The sequence below is a fragment of the Lepidochelys kempii genome, chromosome 7, assembly GCF_965140265.1.
Source record: "Lepidochelys kempii isolate rLepKem1 chromosome 7, rLepKem1.hap2, whole genome shotgun sequence".
In the NCBI taxonomy this organism is placed as follows: domain Eukaryota; kingdom Metazoa; phylum Chordata; order Testudines; family Cheloniidae; genus Lepidochelys; species Lepidochelys kempii.
This window is the reverse complement of record NC_133262.1, coordinates 77,046,549-77,060,546: the sequence shown is the minus strand read 5'-3', so window position 1 is coordinate 77,060,546 and position 13,998 is coordinate 77,046,549. Positions and strand designations below refer to the sequence as shown.

General features: G+C 41.3%; 1 protein-coding gene across 10 annotated transcripts in view; it reads left to right on the top strand.

Moving 5' to 3' along the window:
• Positions 1-13,998, top strand: part of ANK3 (ankyrin 3) — a 554,708-nt gene that overhangs the window by 348,752 nt on the left and 191,958 nt on the right. For all 10 annotated transcript variants that reach the window (XM_073353398.1, XM_073353395.1, XM_073353403.1 and 7 more), the window contains 4 exons: positions 863-964; positions 1,415-1,513; positions 1,927-2,025; positions 9,861-9,959. In XM_073353398.1, the coding sequence (XP_073209499.1) occupies positions 863-964; positions 1,415-1,513; positions 1,927-2,025; positions 9,861-9,959 (399 nt within the window). The remainder of the gene's footprint in view (positions 1-862; positions 965-1,414; positions 1,514-1,926; positions 2,026-9,860; positions 9,960-13,998) is intronic.

Sequence of the window (13,998 nt, the reverse complement as noted above, 5' to 3'; positions counted from 1 at the left end):
GCAATAGCACAAGGTCTCAGAGGAAGTCTATGGTAGAGTTGACCAGAAAATTCTGATCTCCCATTCCTCAACCAAAAGACCTCCTCTGTAGCTGTTTCATGCCACAGATAAAAACAGTGACTCTGCTATATTCAAACTTATCTCAACTGAAACATTAAACTAAGTAGGGAAGCTATATTAAAGCAATAGAGTAGGACAACTGTACTGCACCTATCAATTTTTGAAATGCTTTGTACATGTTAAAATAACCTTTACTAAAGATCCAGATGACTTTCTTGAAACATTGTCAAGTGTAATAAATAAAAGGTGACTTAAAGAAAAATTATGCAGACTATAATCAAAATATCAGATTTTAAGTACCTATACTCCCTGGAACCATAGTTTTGAATTCCAGTAGCCTCAATCCCTCTGAAGTAGATATATCGACTTCCAATGCTGTTTGGATGATGAGGGAAATCTTTCATGTGAGACTTTAATAATCATTTTGTAAAAGGAGGATGGTTGCCATGGTATGCTAACCCTGAGTCCCAATCCTTTTGTTGAGTGTGCTGGGCACCAGATGTCAACTTGGCTACTGTTCTTTTACCCCAGGCAGAACTGCCTCATTCTACCAGAATGCGCATGAAATGGACTCTTGCAGTCCTTAGGTAAAATTCCCACTGATATCAACAGATTTTCCCTAAGTAGGGACTGCAAGATTTGGCCCATGTTTGGTAAAGCAGTTTGGGCTACTTTAGTGCCATATGTAAATAATAAATATAAAATGTATTATTTTCATCTCATGAATAGATTTGATGCTAAGTGAATGTATTTCTGTATCTTGTTCTAATGACAAACTCAATTTTTCCTTTTGCCCCCCCAGTCTGATACAAACGCAAGTTACCTACGAGCTGCTCGAGCTGGCAACCTAGAAAAGGCTCTTGACTACTTAAAAACTGGAGTGGACATCAACATTTGCAATCAGGTGGTAGAATATTTTAATTAAATTTTCCTTCATTCTGTAAACTCTACTCTTGCTTTGTCTAGGTATATATTATCACTTCTTATCAATAATAACTTTCAGTTAATGTTTTGATAACTGAATCTTATTGCATATTTGCATTTCCTATACAACAAAATCCTTTAAGAAACTATATTTCACTTTCACTGGGATAACATTAAGGTGTTCAATTTTATTATGCATTCTATTTGTATTACACTAGTGTTTGTGCTAATGTGTCCTATTTAATGCCGTTAAGCCTCTGTAGTCCAGCTGAACATTTATTGCTTCCTATAACCAAGTAGTTAAAATGCTCATTTGAAAATAGCTTCTTCAGAAGATAATCAGAATGGAATGTAATCCTTTGGTCTCATGATAGATTGTTTGCTGCACTAAACAACCTGTATCAGTCTTTCCCTTTCCATTTTTTATCAGAATGGGTTGAACGCACTCCATCTTGCTTCCAAAGAAGGTCATGTAGAAGTTGTTTCAGAACTGATAAAGCGAGGTGCCAATGTGGATGCAGCAACAAAGGTCAGTAGTTCCTATCTAGCTGTTCTACTGTTTGCCCAGATTCCATGTAAGCAAAGTGTCAACCAATTGATTGCAGGCATTATTATAGCAGTTTAAGGAATTAAATATTTTCTCCTGATGATGTGACTCTCAAGAATTTTTCAACACACATCTCGTAGGTTATAATAAACGTCGCAGGTTACTAGTGAGGATGTTAGGTCACAAAAATTATAGAACACTGTCTTACTTTGTTTTGTGGAGATATATTAAAATATATTTAACAATAGAAATATTGTATGAAGCGTGTATTAGTAGCTGAAAATATATTTCAGAATGGGCCGTGGGGTCGACATGCTTAATCACATTTTCAACTGTAAATTTCTATTAGTTTTACTTTTAAACACATTTCACATTTCATCCCTCTCTAATTTCAGAAAGGAAACACAGCACTGCACATAGCATCTCTGGCTGGACAGACAGCAGTTGTTAAAGTGTTGGTTACAAATAAGGCCAATGTCAATGCACAGTCTCAGGTAAAGTTACTGAACTTTACTAAGAATGTTACTGAACCAAAAAAAAAAAAAAGGTCATTATGTCGGTGTCTTTCTCCTTTTTTAAACTGTAACATTATTAGGGTGTGTAAGACAGCTTTGTTGGCATTAATGATGGCTCTGGAGAAGTGGGAGATTGATAGAGCAAGTAAAATTAGGAATGAGCAAAATCATTAAGGTAAAAGAAGAGCTGTTCTTCTTTTAATCAGCTTCCCCACCCCGAGCTATTGTCTTTTATGGCAAGCAAATGCCTGGATGAACATACCATCTCCTTGGCCCAAGGCTATTCTTGCTGGTGGCTAGCCCAACACACAGAAGATGAGGAAGATGATTTAATGTGCTTTCCAATCTCTGTCTTTCGAGGAAAGCTGTTTGGGGATTTGAAGGGTGTCTCCTGAATTCTTTGATGGCTTTATTTAGCCTTTTCAATTTTATGTTAAATGTTGGGAAAACCCTATTTTGAAATTAAATTACAGTAATTTTCTATTTCAAGCTGTATGTATTCTGTGCAGATGATCAATGAGAATGAGAAAATCTTGATTGTGAAATCCAGTGTTGTTTATAACTGTGCTGAAAAGTGTCATGTAATATGGAGCACAGCAAAGCACTTCACCCTTCATCTTAAGATCTGCCCTCCAGTAGTGTCCTACTAAATGCACTGTTACCTGGCCAGAATAGATAATGAAAAACCAGAGTTGGTAGAGAACTCCTGGTTCAAAGGAAATATATCCTATTTCAAAGTAATCTACTGTTACAGCCCTAAAGGGTTACCTTGCTTTTTCTTTATAACTTTTATCAGGAAGTACTATTGGAATATGCAGAAATAAAACACTTTTTTGAATTAATATGAAGGTCAGCTATAGAAAACTGAAAGAAAAGAAAGATTGTGTTTGTTAAAGGGATATGTTAAATATCATGTATTTTTAAGAATCACATTTCTTTCCCTGTGTTTTTTAGCATATTAAGGTTGAAAGAATTAAAAAAATCTGATTTACTTCTCTCCATTGGTGCTGCTTGTTTACCACATGCATTTCACTCAGCTTGGACCAAAAAAAAAAAAAAAGTTTCAAATTCTGGTTCTTGTCCATTAGCCAAATTCTGCAGTGTTTGGTTTCCAAACAATGCAGAAGAGTGTTCAAATCCAAACAGAACAAAAAATTGTTGAGAGAATTTTTCTTAAAAAAAAAAAATCTAATGGTTTTTCTGTTGAAGGTAGAATGTTACGCTGTAAAAACACCCTTTTGTGGGTTCGGTCCTGGGAACAATTTGACGAGGGAAGCACCTATCAGAACCTCAAAGGGCTCTACCCTGATGGGCAAAAGAAGGGTGCTTTCTGGAATTTTCTTACTTCAGTTGAATTAGGTTAGCATGACTGAAAAGCCCTCTTAACTCTCATTTATTGTAAAGCTTTAGATCATTTGAACTGGTTGTGCTGTAGCCTAGACTCCCCCTTAGGTCTTGTCAAGACTAGGATTTAAAGGTGTTGTTAGCTAACACATGCTAACAAACACATTTAAAAAGTGATTGTGTAGGCACTGCACTTAACATGTGCTAAACAGGCCAACATGTGCTAACATGTCTTAAAGGCCTTGTTTTCACTAGCAGAAAAATGGTATTTATCATGTGTTAGCTCACACTACTGTTTACCCTGAACTTCTAACACATGTTTAAGTTATGACTGCCTTGTCCAAACACACTAGGATTTTACCACATGCTAGTTACCGTGTATTAGCTAACACACGGTAAAAACCAAAACAAAGCAAAACTCTTTTTTTCGTAGTTTGGATATACCCAAGAACCTTTGTTGGCATAAAATGCACACTGATAGGGTGGTGCAGAATTCATCCTACTTTCTCTCGCTCAACAGCCCATTCAGTTCCCTCAGCTGAAGTGGAAGAACATCCCCTCTAGTTTTCTGGAGATTCTCTGCCTCTGCGATTTCATCCCCTAGCACCTCAGCTGCCCTCTGTGGTAACCAGGCATTGGGGATGGAGACTACTGAAGTCTGCCCTGGGAAGGAGGTTTGAATCAATGGATGTGTGGTTCCTACACAAATACCCAAGAGTGGGGATGACCTGTGGGGATTCAGCTCCTGTGTTTGCTGAGCCCCAATGGTCCTTAGCGCTCTATGCCACAAACTGCCCCTAGCCAAGGTTTAATCCTGGATTTGAGCACCAGTTGTAACACATTCCTTTATATTGTCTAGAACTTGATTTTAACATTCTGCTGAATTTAGCAGCCTTCGAGTATGAACGTTCAAAGATTTATTTTTCCTGATGCTGACCCTGCTTTTTGTGAGCTTGGCTCTTCCTCTTTCCCTGAAGGCAACAGCTGTCTCCTGCTGACAGAGCCAGCTTTGGGCACACAGGAAAGTAAGGCCTCTGTAAATCAAATCTTCATATTCTTAAAAAAAAAAAAAAAAAAAAGAACATTTACCTTTGTCTGTCCTTTGCATTTGTTCACAAGGGGTATTTATTACCCATGGAAGAGTAGAAGTTAACTTTAGGCTGTGGCCCTAGTGGCTGCTTCAGTATCTTAAAGATTTTTTTTTTAAAAAAAAGATTATGGATTCTCTGTGGCACAATCTGAGAATTGTGATAAATTGAGGATATCCAGGAGAGTTCTCTTCCACCTTCCAATGCTGATAGTACTTGGCTCTGCCCAATTTCACCCTTTCATTATTTAACTAAAAAGGAGAACAGGCTTCTGCTTGCACTTGAAATTCAGATTTAAAACATTCTAGCCCAACAGTTTTTGAGTTTCTTAAGGTGGAACTAAATCAATAAATAGCTGTAATAATAATAATAGCTGTACTGTTTGAAAGGAATGGAGAGAAATTGGCACACGCTCTCTGTGTACTTTGAATTAGACTACCAAATAATAAGTGATAACTTGATATCACTTGCCCTGGTGAATTTTTTCTGGACCTTTTTGTGTCTTTTCATTAAGCAGAATTAATTGTGTGCTAACTGATTTCTCAGGCTCTGACTCAGGAAAGTAGTGAAGCACCTGTTTAACTTTAACTATTGACTCCAGTAGGTTATAAACACCTACTTAAGTGCTGTCCTCAATAGTGATTATTTTCCTGAGTTGGATCAAAATATCAAAATACCCAAACATTAACGACTATGCAGACTACACTGGCCACGTAAATTTGTGCTTGACCTCAACTTTGTTCTGCTAAACATCTCATAGATAGAAATACTTCTCTTGGGCAAGAAGAACCACCTCAAATTCAGCTCCATCACTTTTATATCTGTCCTTATCTCCAACTTCCTGTTTGTCTCCATTGTCCATATGCTTTGCATTCTGGACAGTGAAGTTTCCTTGTCCCACCACATATTCTTTGTCTGAACATGCACCATAGGCCACTATCTTATTTCCACATTGGTCAAAATCTTCATCCATGCCTGCTCTTTTGTTACCATGACTATTATAATTCGCTTCTACATGGCTTCCCTTAACCCTCCAGAGTCCAGAATTTTGCTGCCCACTTGCTTACACAAATAAATGTCGACATTTTTCCCAATTCCACTGAGTGTCTTCATTGTCTTCCTGTATTTGTGAGATCCAGCTTAAAAATTCCTGAACTTGTTTTTGTTTTAGTCTTCTTGAGAGACTTGTCCTTCTTTGCTCCCTTCCCTGCTCCTTCCTCTCTTCCTGCTCTTTGTGCCTTCATACAGTCTTGCCAGTCCTGATGTCCTCCCGCTAGAGTTCTTGACAGATGGGAGAGCCTTCCTGTACCTCCCTACTTCTTTGCATCACTACTGTTTAAAAATGCCAGCTGAAACCTATCTTTTCTGTTTTGTCTGCATCTCTTAATTTTCCTCTTCCTTGGTTGTTGTAATTTATTTTCGCTTTATAACTGTTATTAGTTAACTCTCTATTTGGGGATACAGACTATGAAAGGCAGCGTGATACAAAAGAAGGGTCTACTTCTACTCCCACTGAAATCAATTGCAAACATCCCACTGAAATCAGTGGAAACAAATCAGGCCGTAACGCTGTGTTTATTATATAGCTTCCTCGTGTCCCCCAGCCCCAAATTAACTCCAAATCTGTTTGTTTCAGACACTAGCTCTGTTCACAGAAATGAATAATAAACACTTGTTAGCACTAGTATCTTGCTATCCAGAATGTTCTTTGGAACCTGACTGCCATTCAGTTTCACATAACATTCAAGTTCTAAAGTTCTAAGTATGTGTACACATCTGCTCCCTCTCTCCCTTTCCTGTGGGTTTTCTCCACATCTTCCCCACCCCTACCACCATCATGTGGCCTCCCTCCCCAGCGACTGACCCTCAAGCTTCCAGCTCCTTTCTGCCCTGTGACTCCTCTGAGGACTTTAGAGCTTCCAATGCCATGACTCCTTCAGCACTCCTAAAACAGCTTTGATGTCCTAGGAGGAGAAGTATCTTCTCTAGTAATGTTAAAATATATGGTCTCTTTGGGACCAGTATCACTCCCTCCAAATTTCTCTCATACTTTGTGTCCTCCCCTTCTACAAGTTCTCCAGAGTACATTAAACACAGTATTTGAATAGAACTACCAAGCTCCAGCTCAGATACAGAACCTGCACATGTTGCCATTGACAGAGTTGAGAACCCACTTATTGCTACCACTACTTCTGGTAGGTGGGAGTGTAGCGTGGGATGGAGCTTGAAGCCTCTGGGAAGTTCACAGGAAGAGTAAGGACTAAAGAGATCATGGAAGAGAGGGAAGTTTGGGGACAGCCATATCCTAAGCACAGATCTTCGTTCCCAGCCTGAACAAACATCCTGGACATGAGGACCTGTGTGCACCCCTGTTAAACACTAGACCAGGGGTAGGCAAACGTTTTGGGCTGTGGGCCACATCGGGTTTCCAAAATTATATGGAGGGCCAGTTAGGGGAGACTGTGCCTCCCCAGACAGCCAGGCATGGCCCGGCCCCTGACCCCTATCCAACCCCCCCTCCCCACTTCTCGCCCCCAGATGACCCCCCCGGGACTCTTACCCCATCCAACCACCCCTGTTCCCTGTCCACTGATGACCCCCCAGGGACTCCTGCCCCATCCACCACCCCCTTCTCCCTGTCCCCTGACTGCCCCCGGACTCCCCACCCCTGACTGCCCCCCACTGCCCCATCCAACTCCTCCTCTCATTCCAGATTGCCCTCCCGGGACCCCTGCCCCATCCAACTACCCCTTCTCCCTGTCCCCTGACCTCTCCTGGAATCCCTGCCCCGACTGCCCCCCGCCGCCCCATCTAACCCCCCCTCTCCTTCCTGACTGCCCCCCAGGACCCCTGCCCCCATTCAACCCCCCTGTTCCCTGCCCTCTGACCACCCTGACACCTATCCACACCCCCGGCCCCTGACCACCCCCTCAATCTCCTCTGCCTTCTATCCAACCCCACCTGTTCCCTGCCCCCTTACCGCGCTGCCTGGAGCGCCGGTGGCTGGCGGCTCTATAGCTACGCCGCCGCACAGCACAGAGCACGGGTCAGGCCGGGCTCTGTAGCTGCGCTGCCCCGGGAGCTCGCAGCCCCTCAGCCCAGAGCATTGCGCCGGCGGCACAGTGAGCTGAGGCTGCGGGGGTGGGGGAATAGCGGGAGAGGGCGAATAGCCTCCCAGGCCAGGAGCTCCGGGGCCAGGCAGGAGGGTACCATGGACCGGATGTGGCCCGCGGGCCGTAGTTTGCCCACCTCTGCGCTAGACAGAGACTGAGTCAGTATGCTGTTTAAATGCAAATAAAGTTTTGTTTTATTTTAGGCTACATGATGGGAATTTTGAAAGGCCTACTCAAAGTCTCCTCTTTTATTTTCTTTGCACTATTCTTAATATTGTTTGTGCTTAGTGGTTGTGGTCCTCTCAAATCTTTACTGTACCTAAGCGGACATCGACATTTTTGGCCATCGGAGTTGCTTAAAGTAACTAATTCAGCTATAATTTGCCCAAAGAAGAAAGGGAAGGATGATTCTTCAGATCCAATAGTCAGATGAAGAGCTACAGTGAAATGACACAGATGTGAGCCAGTAGCCTAATAGCTTTTATTTATGTAATGTATTCCTGTAATGTCAGTCACTTCTCTCCACCACTTTTGTGATAGTATAGTTTGTGTTGGCTTTCATTCCCAGTCCCAGACTGAAGTGGTGCAATTGTACATTTAAAGCATCTCTTCGCTCTGAGGGCCCAAATCCGGGAACCTGTTTGAGTCAGCACTTTTACCAGTAAAGTGCACGATCCTTCCAGATCATTTCGTATTAAAATGAAAACAGTTACAGTAATACATGGTGAGCTGCATCATGCCACTTACAAGTCTGGGTAACCTGAGAGGAAATGGGAAACACACAATCCACCTGAGGTCATTTCAAAGGACAGTGGTCTCAGTGTGAAATATATACACACATAATAATAGGTCAGAGGAAGGAAGGAAAGATTGTTGATCTTAATTATGTTGTTGTTTTTATTTATGCAATAGGAATTCATTTTGCAACCCTTTGATAGTTGCTTAAAATGCAGGATGTGACATTTTTGAGTAACCAGTAGGTAGTTTAAAGAGATTAAATCTTTCCTGTTTTGCAGTATAATTAAGGCTATCTCAACCTAAGCCACTTCAAAATGCAAATCAGCAGGCTTGTTAAGTTGCGTTACAGGTGGCTTGAGCACAGCACAGCTATTTTTTAAACCCATTAGGCCATTTTATTTTTATGAGTAGAATTACTGATGCTATGGATTTTGCAAATCCATGTAATGTTAGAGACTTGGAGAAAAATCATACAAGGGTTTAATGTTAATCTCCAAAGCAAAGTACTATGGAATGTACAAAAGTACAAAATGGAATAACCCTCCCACCCCACCCCCAGGCCCCTGAAATATTGTGTTCCTCATTATTGGAGCACTGACAGAAGTGTTGATTGTAAAAGGAGACTCACTCGCCTAAGCATTGTTGGTTAGAAACTCACTCATCCGATGAAGTGAGCTGTAGCTCACGAAAACTTATGCTCAAATAAATTTGTTAGTCTCTAAGGTGCCACAAGTACTCCTTTTCTTTTTACTCATCTTAGTAGTATTGTTGAATTAGTTTGAAATGTGCAGACTGGGTATTCTATTGATTGAAGTCACTCACTCAGTTGTAATCTGAGGAACAGCTTTAACTTGTTCGGAAATGCTGAAGAAATCCCTATTTAAGATCACTAAGTCTTGCTGACTCTGAGATCTCATGGTACCTATAAAGAGATAACTGGTTGAGCACAGGGACAGTCCCCCTTCTTTCAATTGTTTGAAGAGAGAAATCATAGGAAAATCTGAAGTCTTTAGGAGAAAAGGGATGGACACACATACAGACAATTTAAAAAAATGGGAAGATGATCAAAAATTGCCCTAATTTTCCAAAGGGTCATTGCCCCCAGGATCCCCTTGAGATGTGTATCATATTTTCCTGCCCACTTTGGCCCTCTATCCAGAATGGTTTTGCCTGGATACTTTGATTTTAATCTTCTATATTCACATTTGAAAGAAAGGGAAAACATTCCCAGCTGGCTGTAAGGAGTTCACTTAGACAAACCTATCCAGTCGAGAGCTTACATCATGCCCCCTGTCTACAGTATTGTAGCATCTGAAACCTTCTCCTATTCCCACTGAAGTCAATGGAGGTTTTGCCATTAACTTCTATATGGGCAGAAGCAGTGCTATTCTTACCCATTGAGCTGAGCGCAGCAGATCTTTGGTATTCAAGGCATATTTGTGGAAGGCATGGATTATGAATGGTATGTAATAAACTCTATTGTTTTAGCACACTACAGACAATATTTATACAATATGTTTTTCTATTTCAGAATGGTTTCACGCCATTGTATATGGCAGCCCAAGAAAATCACCTGGACGTTGTTAAGTTTCTTCTTGACAATGGTGCAAGTCAGAGCCTTGCTACTGAGGTAAAATATCAAGTTTTGCTTCATATAAATAAAGTTTAATGTACTTCAAAGGATTTTCTCACCAGCTTTTACAAATGGAGTTTTGCATCAGTCCTTCACAGAGAGAATTACAAACTAATAAAATGCTCCCTCTAGGAATCTTATTAATGAATTTTGAGCTATTGACTTTTTCATTGTTTTTAATCATTTATAATAGTTAAGGCCCAGATTTTTAAATGTATTTAGGTGTTGCAATGCTGGGTGCAGCAACACCTAACTATCTTTAAAAATCTGTGCCTTAGTCTTTAACAATAAATATAAATAATCACACTATAATAATGACATTGAATAAAGAATTTTTAATAGATTGATCATTGTAATCATAGGTAGTGGACAAATTATTAGAGTAGAGGGTTGGGGATCAGGCAACAAGAGTTCTCTATCTGACTTGCTTAACCATGAGCAAGTTCCTAACCTTTCGGTGTCCTTTTTTCTGTCACTAAAAGGGAGATAATACTAACCTCATTATGAGTACCTGAAAGTGTAAAATATTCATAGTCATAGCAGTAGCAGAAATATTCATATACTTTAAATACAATTCACTGAAATCTCCTTTACAAACAATTTTTTTCAAATGTCTCAAATTTAGCTATGAGTGCCAATTTGAATGTTTGTTCTTTCTATAATTTCATAATACACTCTGCTGCTGTTAAATTTTAATTTTATGCGGGAAATTGTTTTAAAAAAACAATCTAGGTTTTAGAAGACTGTAAAAAACAGTTAAGTGGCTTCCATGTAAAACTAGTTTATTGTACCAGCATGTATTAAAATGTGTACTAATGTCTATGCTGTATTTAAGTAAAACTTTTCACTTTTTTTCTTCTGAAGTCAACACTACAGAAAACAAAATTAATTTCTAATGGATTGAAATTGTTTCAAAACTTAATAGCAATTAGTTTATAATTAAGGTTCCATTTTAGCAAACTTCCTTTTTACAGAAATTTGTATAAGATTACTAAAACCCCCAAACATTGAAGTTAAAGCTTTTACATACTATAAATAGAGCTGATCAAAAGTTGGAATTTTTATTTTGTGGGAAGTGTGAAAGTTCTGAGATTCCCCCAGGGTTTCCAGGGTCTGGTTTTGTGGATGGATCCTGTGCGCCAAGTCGCAATGCCACTCACTGAAATTTGGCTTGGCCACCCTCCACTCCCCCCTTGATGGAGGGTTGGCCGTACCAAGCCTGAGGTGTGTGGCACTGCATCCTGGCACTTCCCCCCACCCCCACCCCTTTCTACCATAACCAACAAACCATCAGAAGGCTTGTAGCACCCTGCCCTCCCCCTCACCCCTCCCGCAAAGTCTGGTGCCCCAACAGTGTATAACCACTGTTATCTGGGGTATTTGGGGGGCGGGGGCGGGGCAGGGAGGTCTGCACACTGAAGCTTGCCTAGGGCAACAAATTGTCTTGAGAGGCGTCTACCTAGAAACTTGAGCTGCCCAGCAGCTCAGGAAGCAAGTTGGCAGGACTGCAGGTAGAGTTTCATCAGATGTTCAATGAAACTGATGTGTTTCCACAAGAGGCTAAATCAGCATTTTGAAAATATGTCTATAAAATTATACATACATATTCCTTTCTAGCTGTTATGTATCTGCTTGCTTTCTTGACCTTACCATGTGAGTGTAGTTTCAAATAGATTTGGGGGAAATTTTATTATATAGTACCATCTAATTTCACCCCAGGAGAATGGAATTACACAAGTGATTAATATAGCCCTAGCACTTGTGTATGTATATCTTTGCTTTTATTAAGGTTTTAATATGTCTATTTTCTTTTATCACTTATATTGTTATATTCTTTGGTACCAAATTATCACCACATAACAAATGTTAATCAAAAATAAAACCTTTAAACTGTTTTGTTTTTATCTTAAAATAACTGACAAAGAGACAACTGTTTTCTTTAACTTTTGTTGTTATTGTTAAAGTGTAGCTCCTACTTCCAGAACAGATGACATATAGATAGTTACTTGCAATTGCAGTTTGTGGGTCACATCTTCAGATGGCACATGGTGGAAATGCATTCATGTCCGTGGTAATATTCTCAATCATAGTTTACTTGTCAGTATTACAGTAATCACTTTTTCTTCTTCAAGTGCTGGTCTCTGTGTGTATTCCACTGAGGGTACGCATGTGCTCCATGTGTCCAGAGCCAGAGAATTTTGAAAGTAGTGTCTGTTGGTCCTCAATGCGCCTTGGCTCTCCTTGTGCCTCCAACCGAGGAGATAAAGGGTGGGGCGGACTGACCCCCTCTTCAATTCCTTCTCACTGCTGCATGGGCTGGGCTGGAAACTTCAGTGTCCGAAGGTTCAGCTTGTTTATCTGTGGCAAATATATTTAGATATCTGTAAATAGTTTTTATAGTCTAGATAATTAAAGTTTTTATCTGTTAGTTTTACTGTTACACAGGTAGTTTCCCCAACCTGGAGAGAACCCCCACCCACTGTACCCAATTTGGATAATGAGCTATGCCCAGGATTCCAGGCTTCAAAATTTGTGCTTCCTGCCTGCAATCTTTCTCAATCAGTGACAACCACCAACGCTGTTTGTACTGCCTCAAGAAAGCCCACATTGCAGCAAGGTGCAGCATCTGCTGTTTGTTCCCCAGTTGTACCAGGGAAAGGTGGGAACTTTGCCTTAGGAAGTCCCTGATGGAAAAGGCCATGAAGCCTAAATCAGACCCAGGCAGGGGGACCTGCCTCTGCCCTGTACACCAGTCTGACTCAGCAAGGAGTGTGCATCCTGCCACAAGGTCTGAATCAGGAGTGAAGCAGTCTACCCCCACAGATTCCTTGGTGGGGTCTTGTTGGGAGAGCAGGGAGCATTCTCATAAGCCTGAAGCTGTCTTCCTCCAAATGCACTTTGAAGAAGTCTTTTCTAGCCATTCCTAAACCAGGCACTAGCTCAGCCCAAGAGAACTTAATACATTTTAAGTCTCAGAGGCATGATAAGAAAGCTCACAAGTCTAGTGCTCAACTGCCTCTGGTTTGTGATCTGGGGGTATTGGTGGTTCCAGTACCTCCCAAGCACAAACCCTAGCACCAGCTGGCACCAATGACAACCTGTCCACAAAAGCATCAGTTACCCACAGTTCCATCTTTGTCTTCAATGGCTGTGACTCAGAATCTCTACACCGGATTTGGTGGTTCGGGCACACAAGACCCCTCTCACTCCAGAAACAGCCAGGACCTATGCTCCTCCTGAGGACATCTTCACTCTCCCAGAGTCTCCCATTCCTTCAGGTCTCTTCCTTTTGAGAGAGGTTCTGACTCCATCAGGGGAGCTGGCTTTTGGAAGGAATTTGTTTTCCATTCCATCTTTGGGCTATGATTTCCCTCCAGTGCCTTTGTCGGTACTGCCGTTGGAACTGGAATCAGTTTTCTCCTCATCAGGAAATTCTGAACTGCCCAATGAAACATTATGCCTTCCTTCTCCAAGACTCACCTTCCTGGTCAGAAGACCTGAGGCAACTTGGGACCAACCTTCACCTCATCCACCCTGGAACTGTTAGCACGTCATACCTTGGGACTACTGCAACCCCTGTTCAGTCCATCCTATTATCCGTACTATTGTCTATGCTGGGGCCCATGGGACCAGTACTATCCCATAGAGTCAGTCTGGTCTGCTAGGGAGTCTCCCCTTTTGTCTCCTTTGAGGTGACCACTGGCACTGTTCCCAGATCCTACTGAGAAGGAGGAGGACAAGAAGTATACGTCGGACCTGGCGGTTTGACCAGATCCAATGGGATTGCTGTCTTCATTGCCAGATGAGGCAGTAACTCCAAGGTCTCCATCCCACCTTGATGATTACAAGGAATTCCAGGATCTCCTTCGCAGAATTGCAGGGGAGCTTCAGATTCTTCTTGATGAGATTTACAATCCTAAACACAAGCTCCTGAACATCCTTCAGTACTCCAACTCCAGTAGAATTGAGCTCCAGTTAACAAAGCCATCCTGGAGCCCACTGGGATAGTCTGGCATACCCCAGCTGCCTGTGCTCC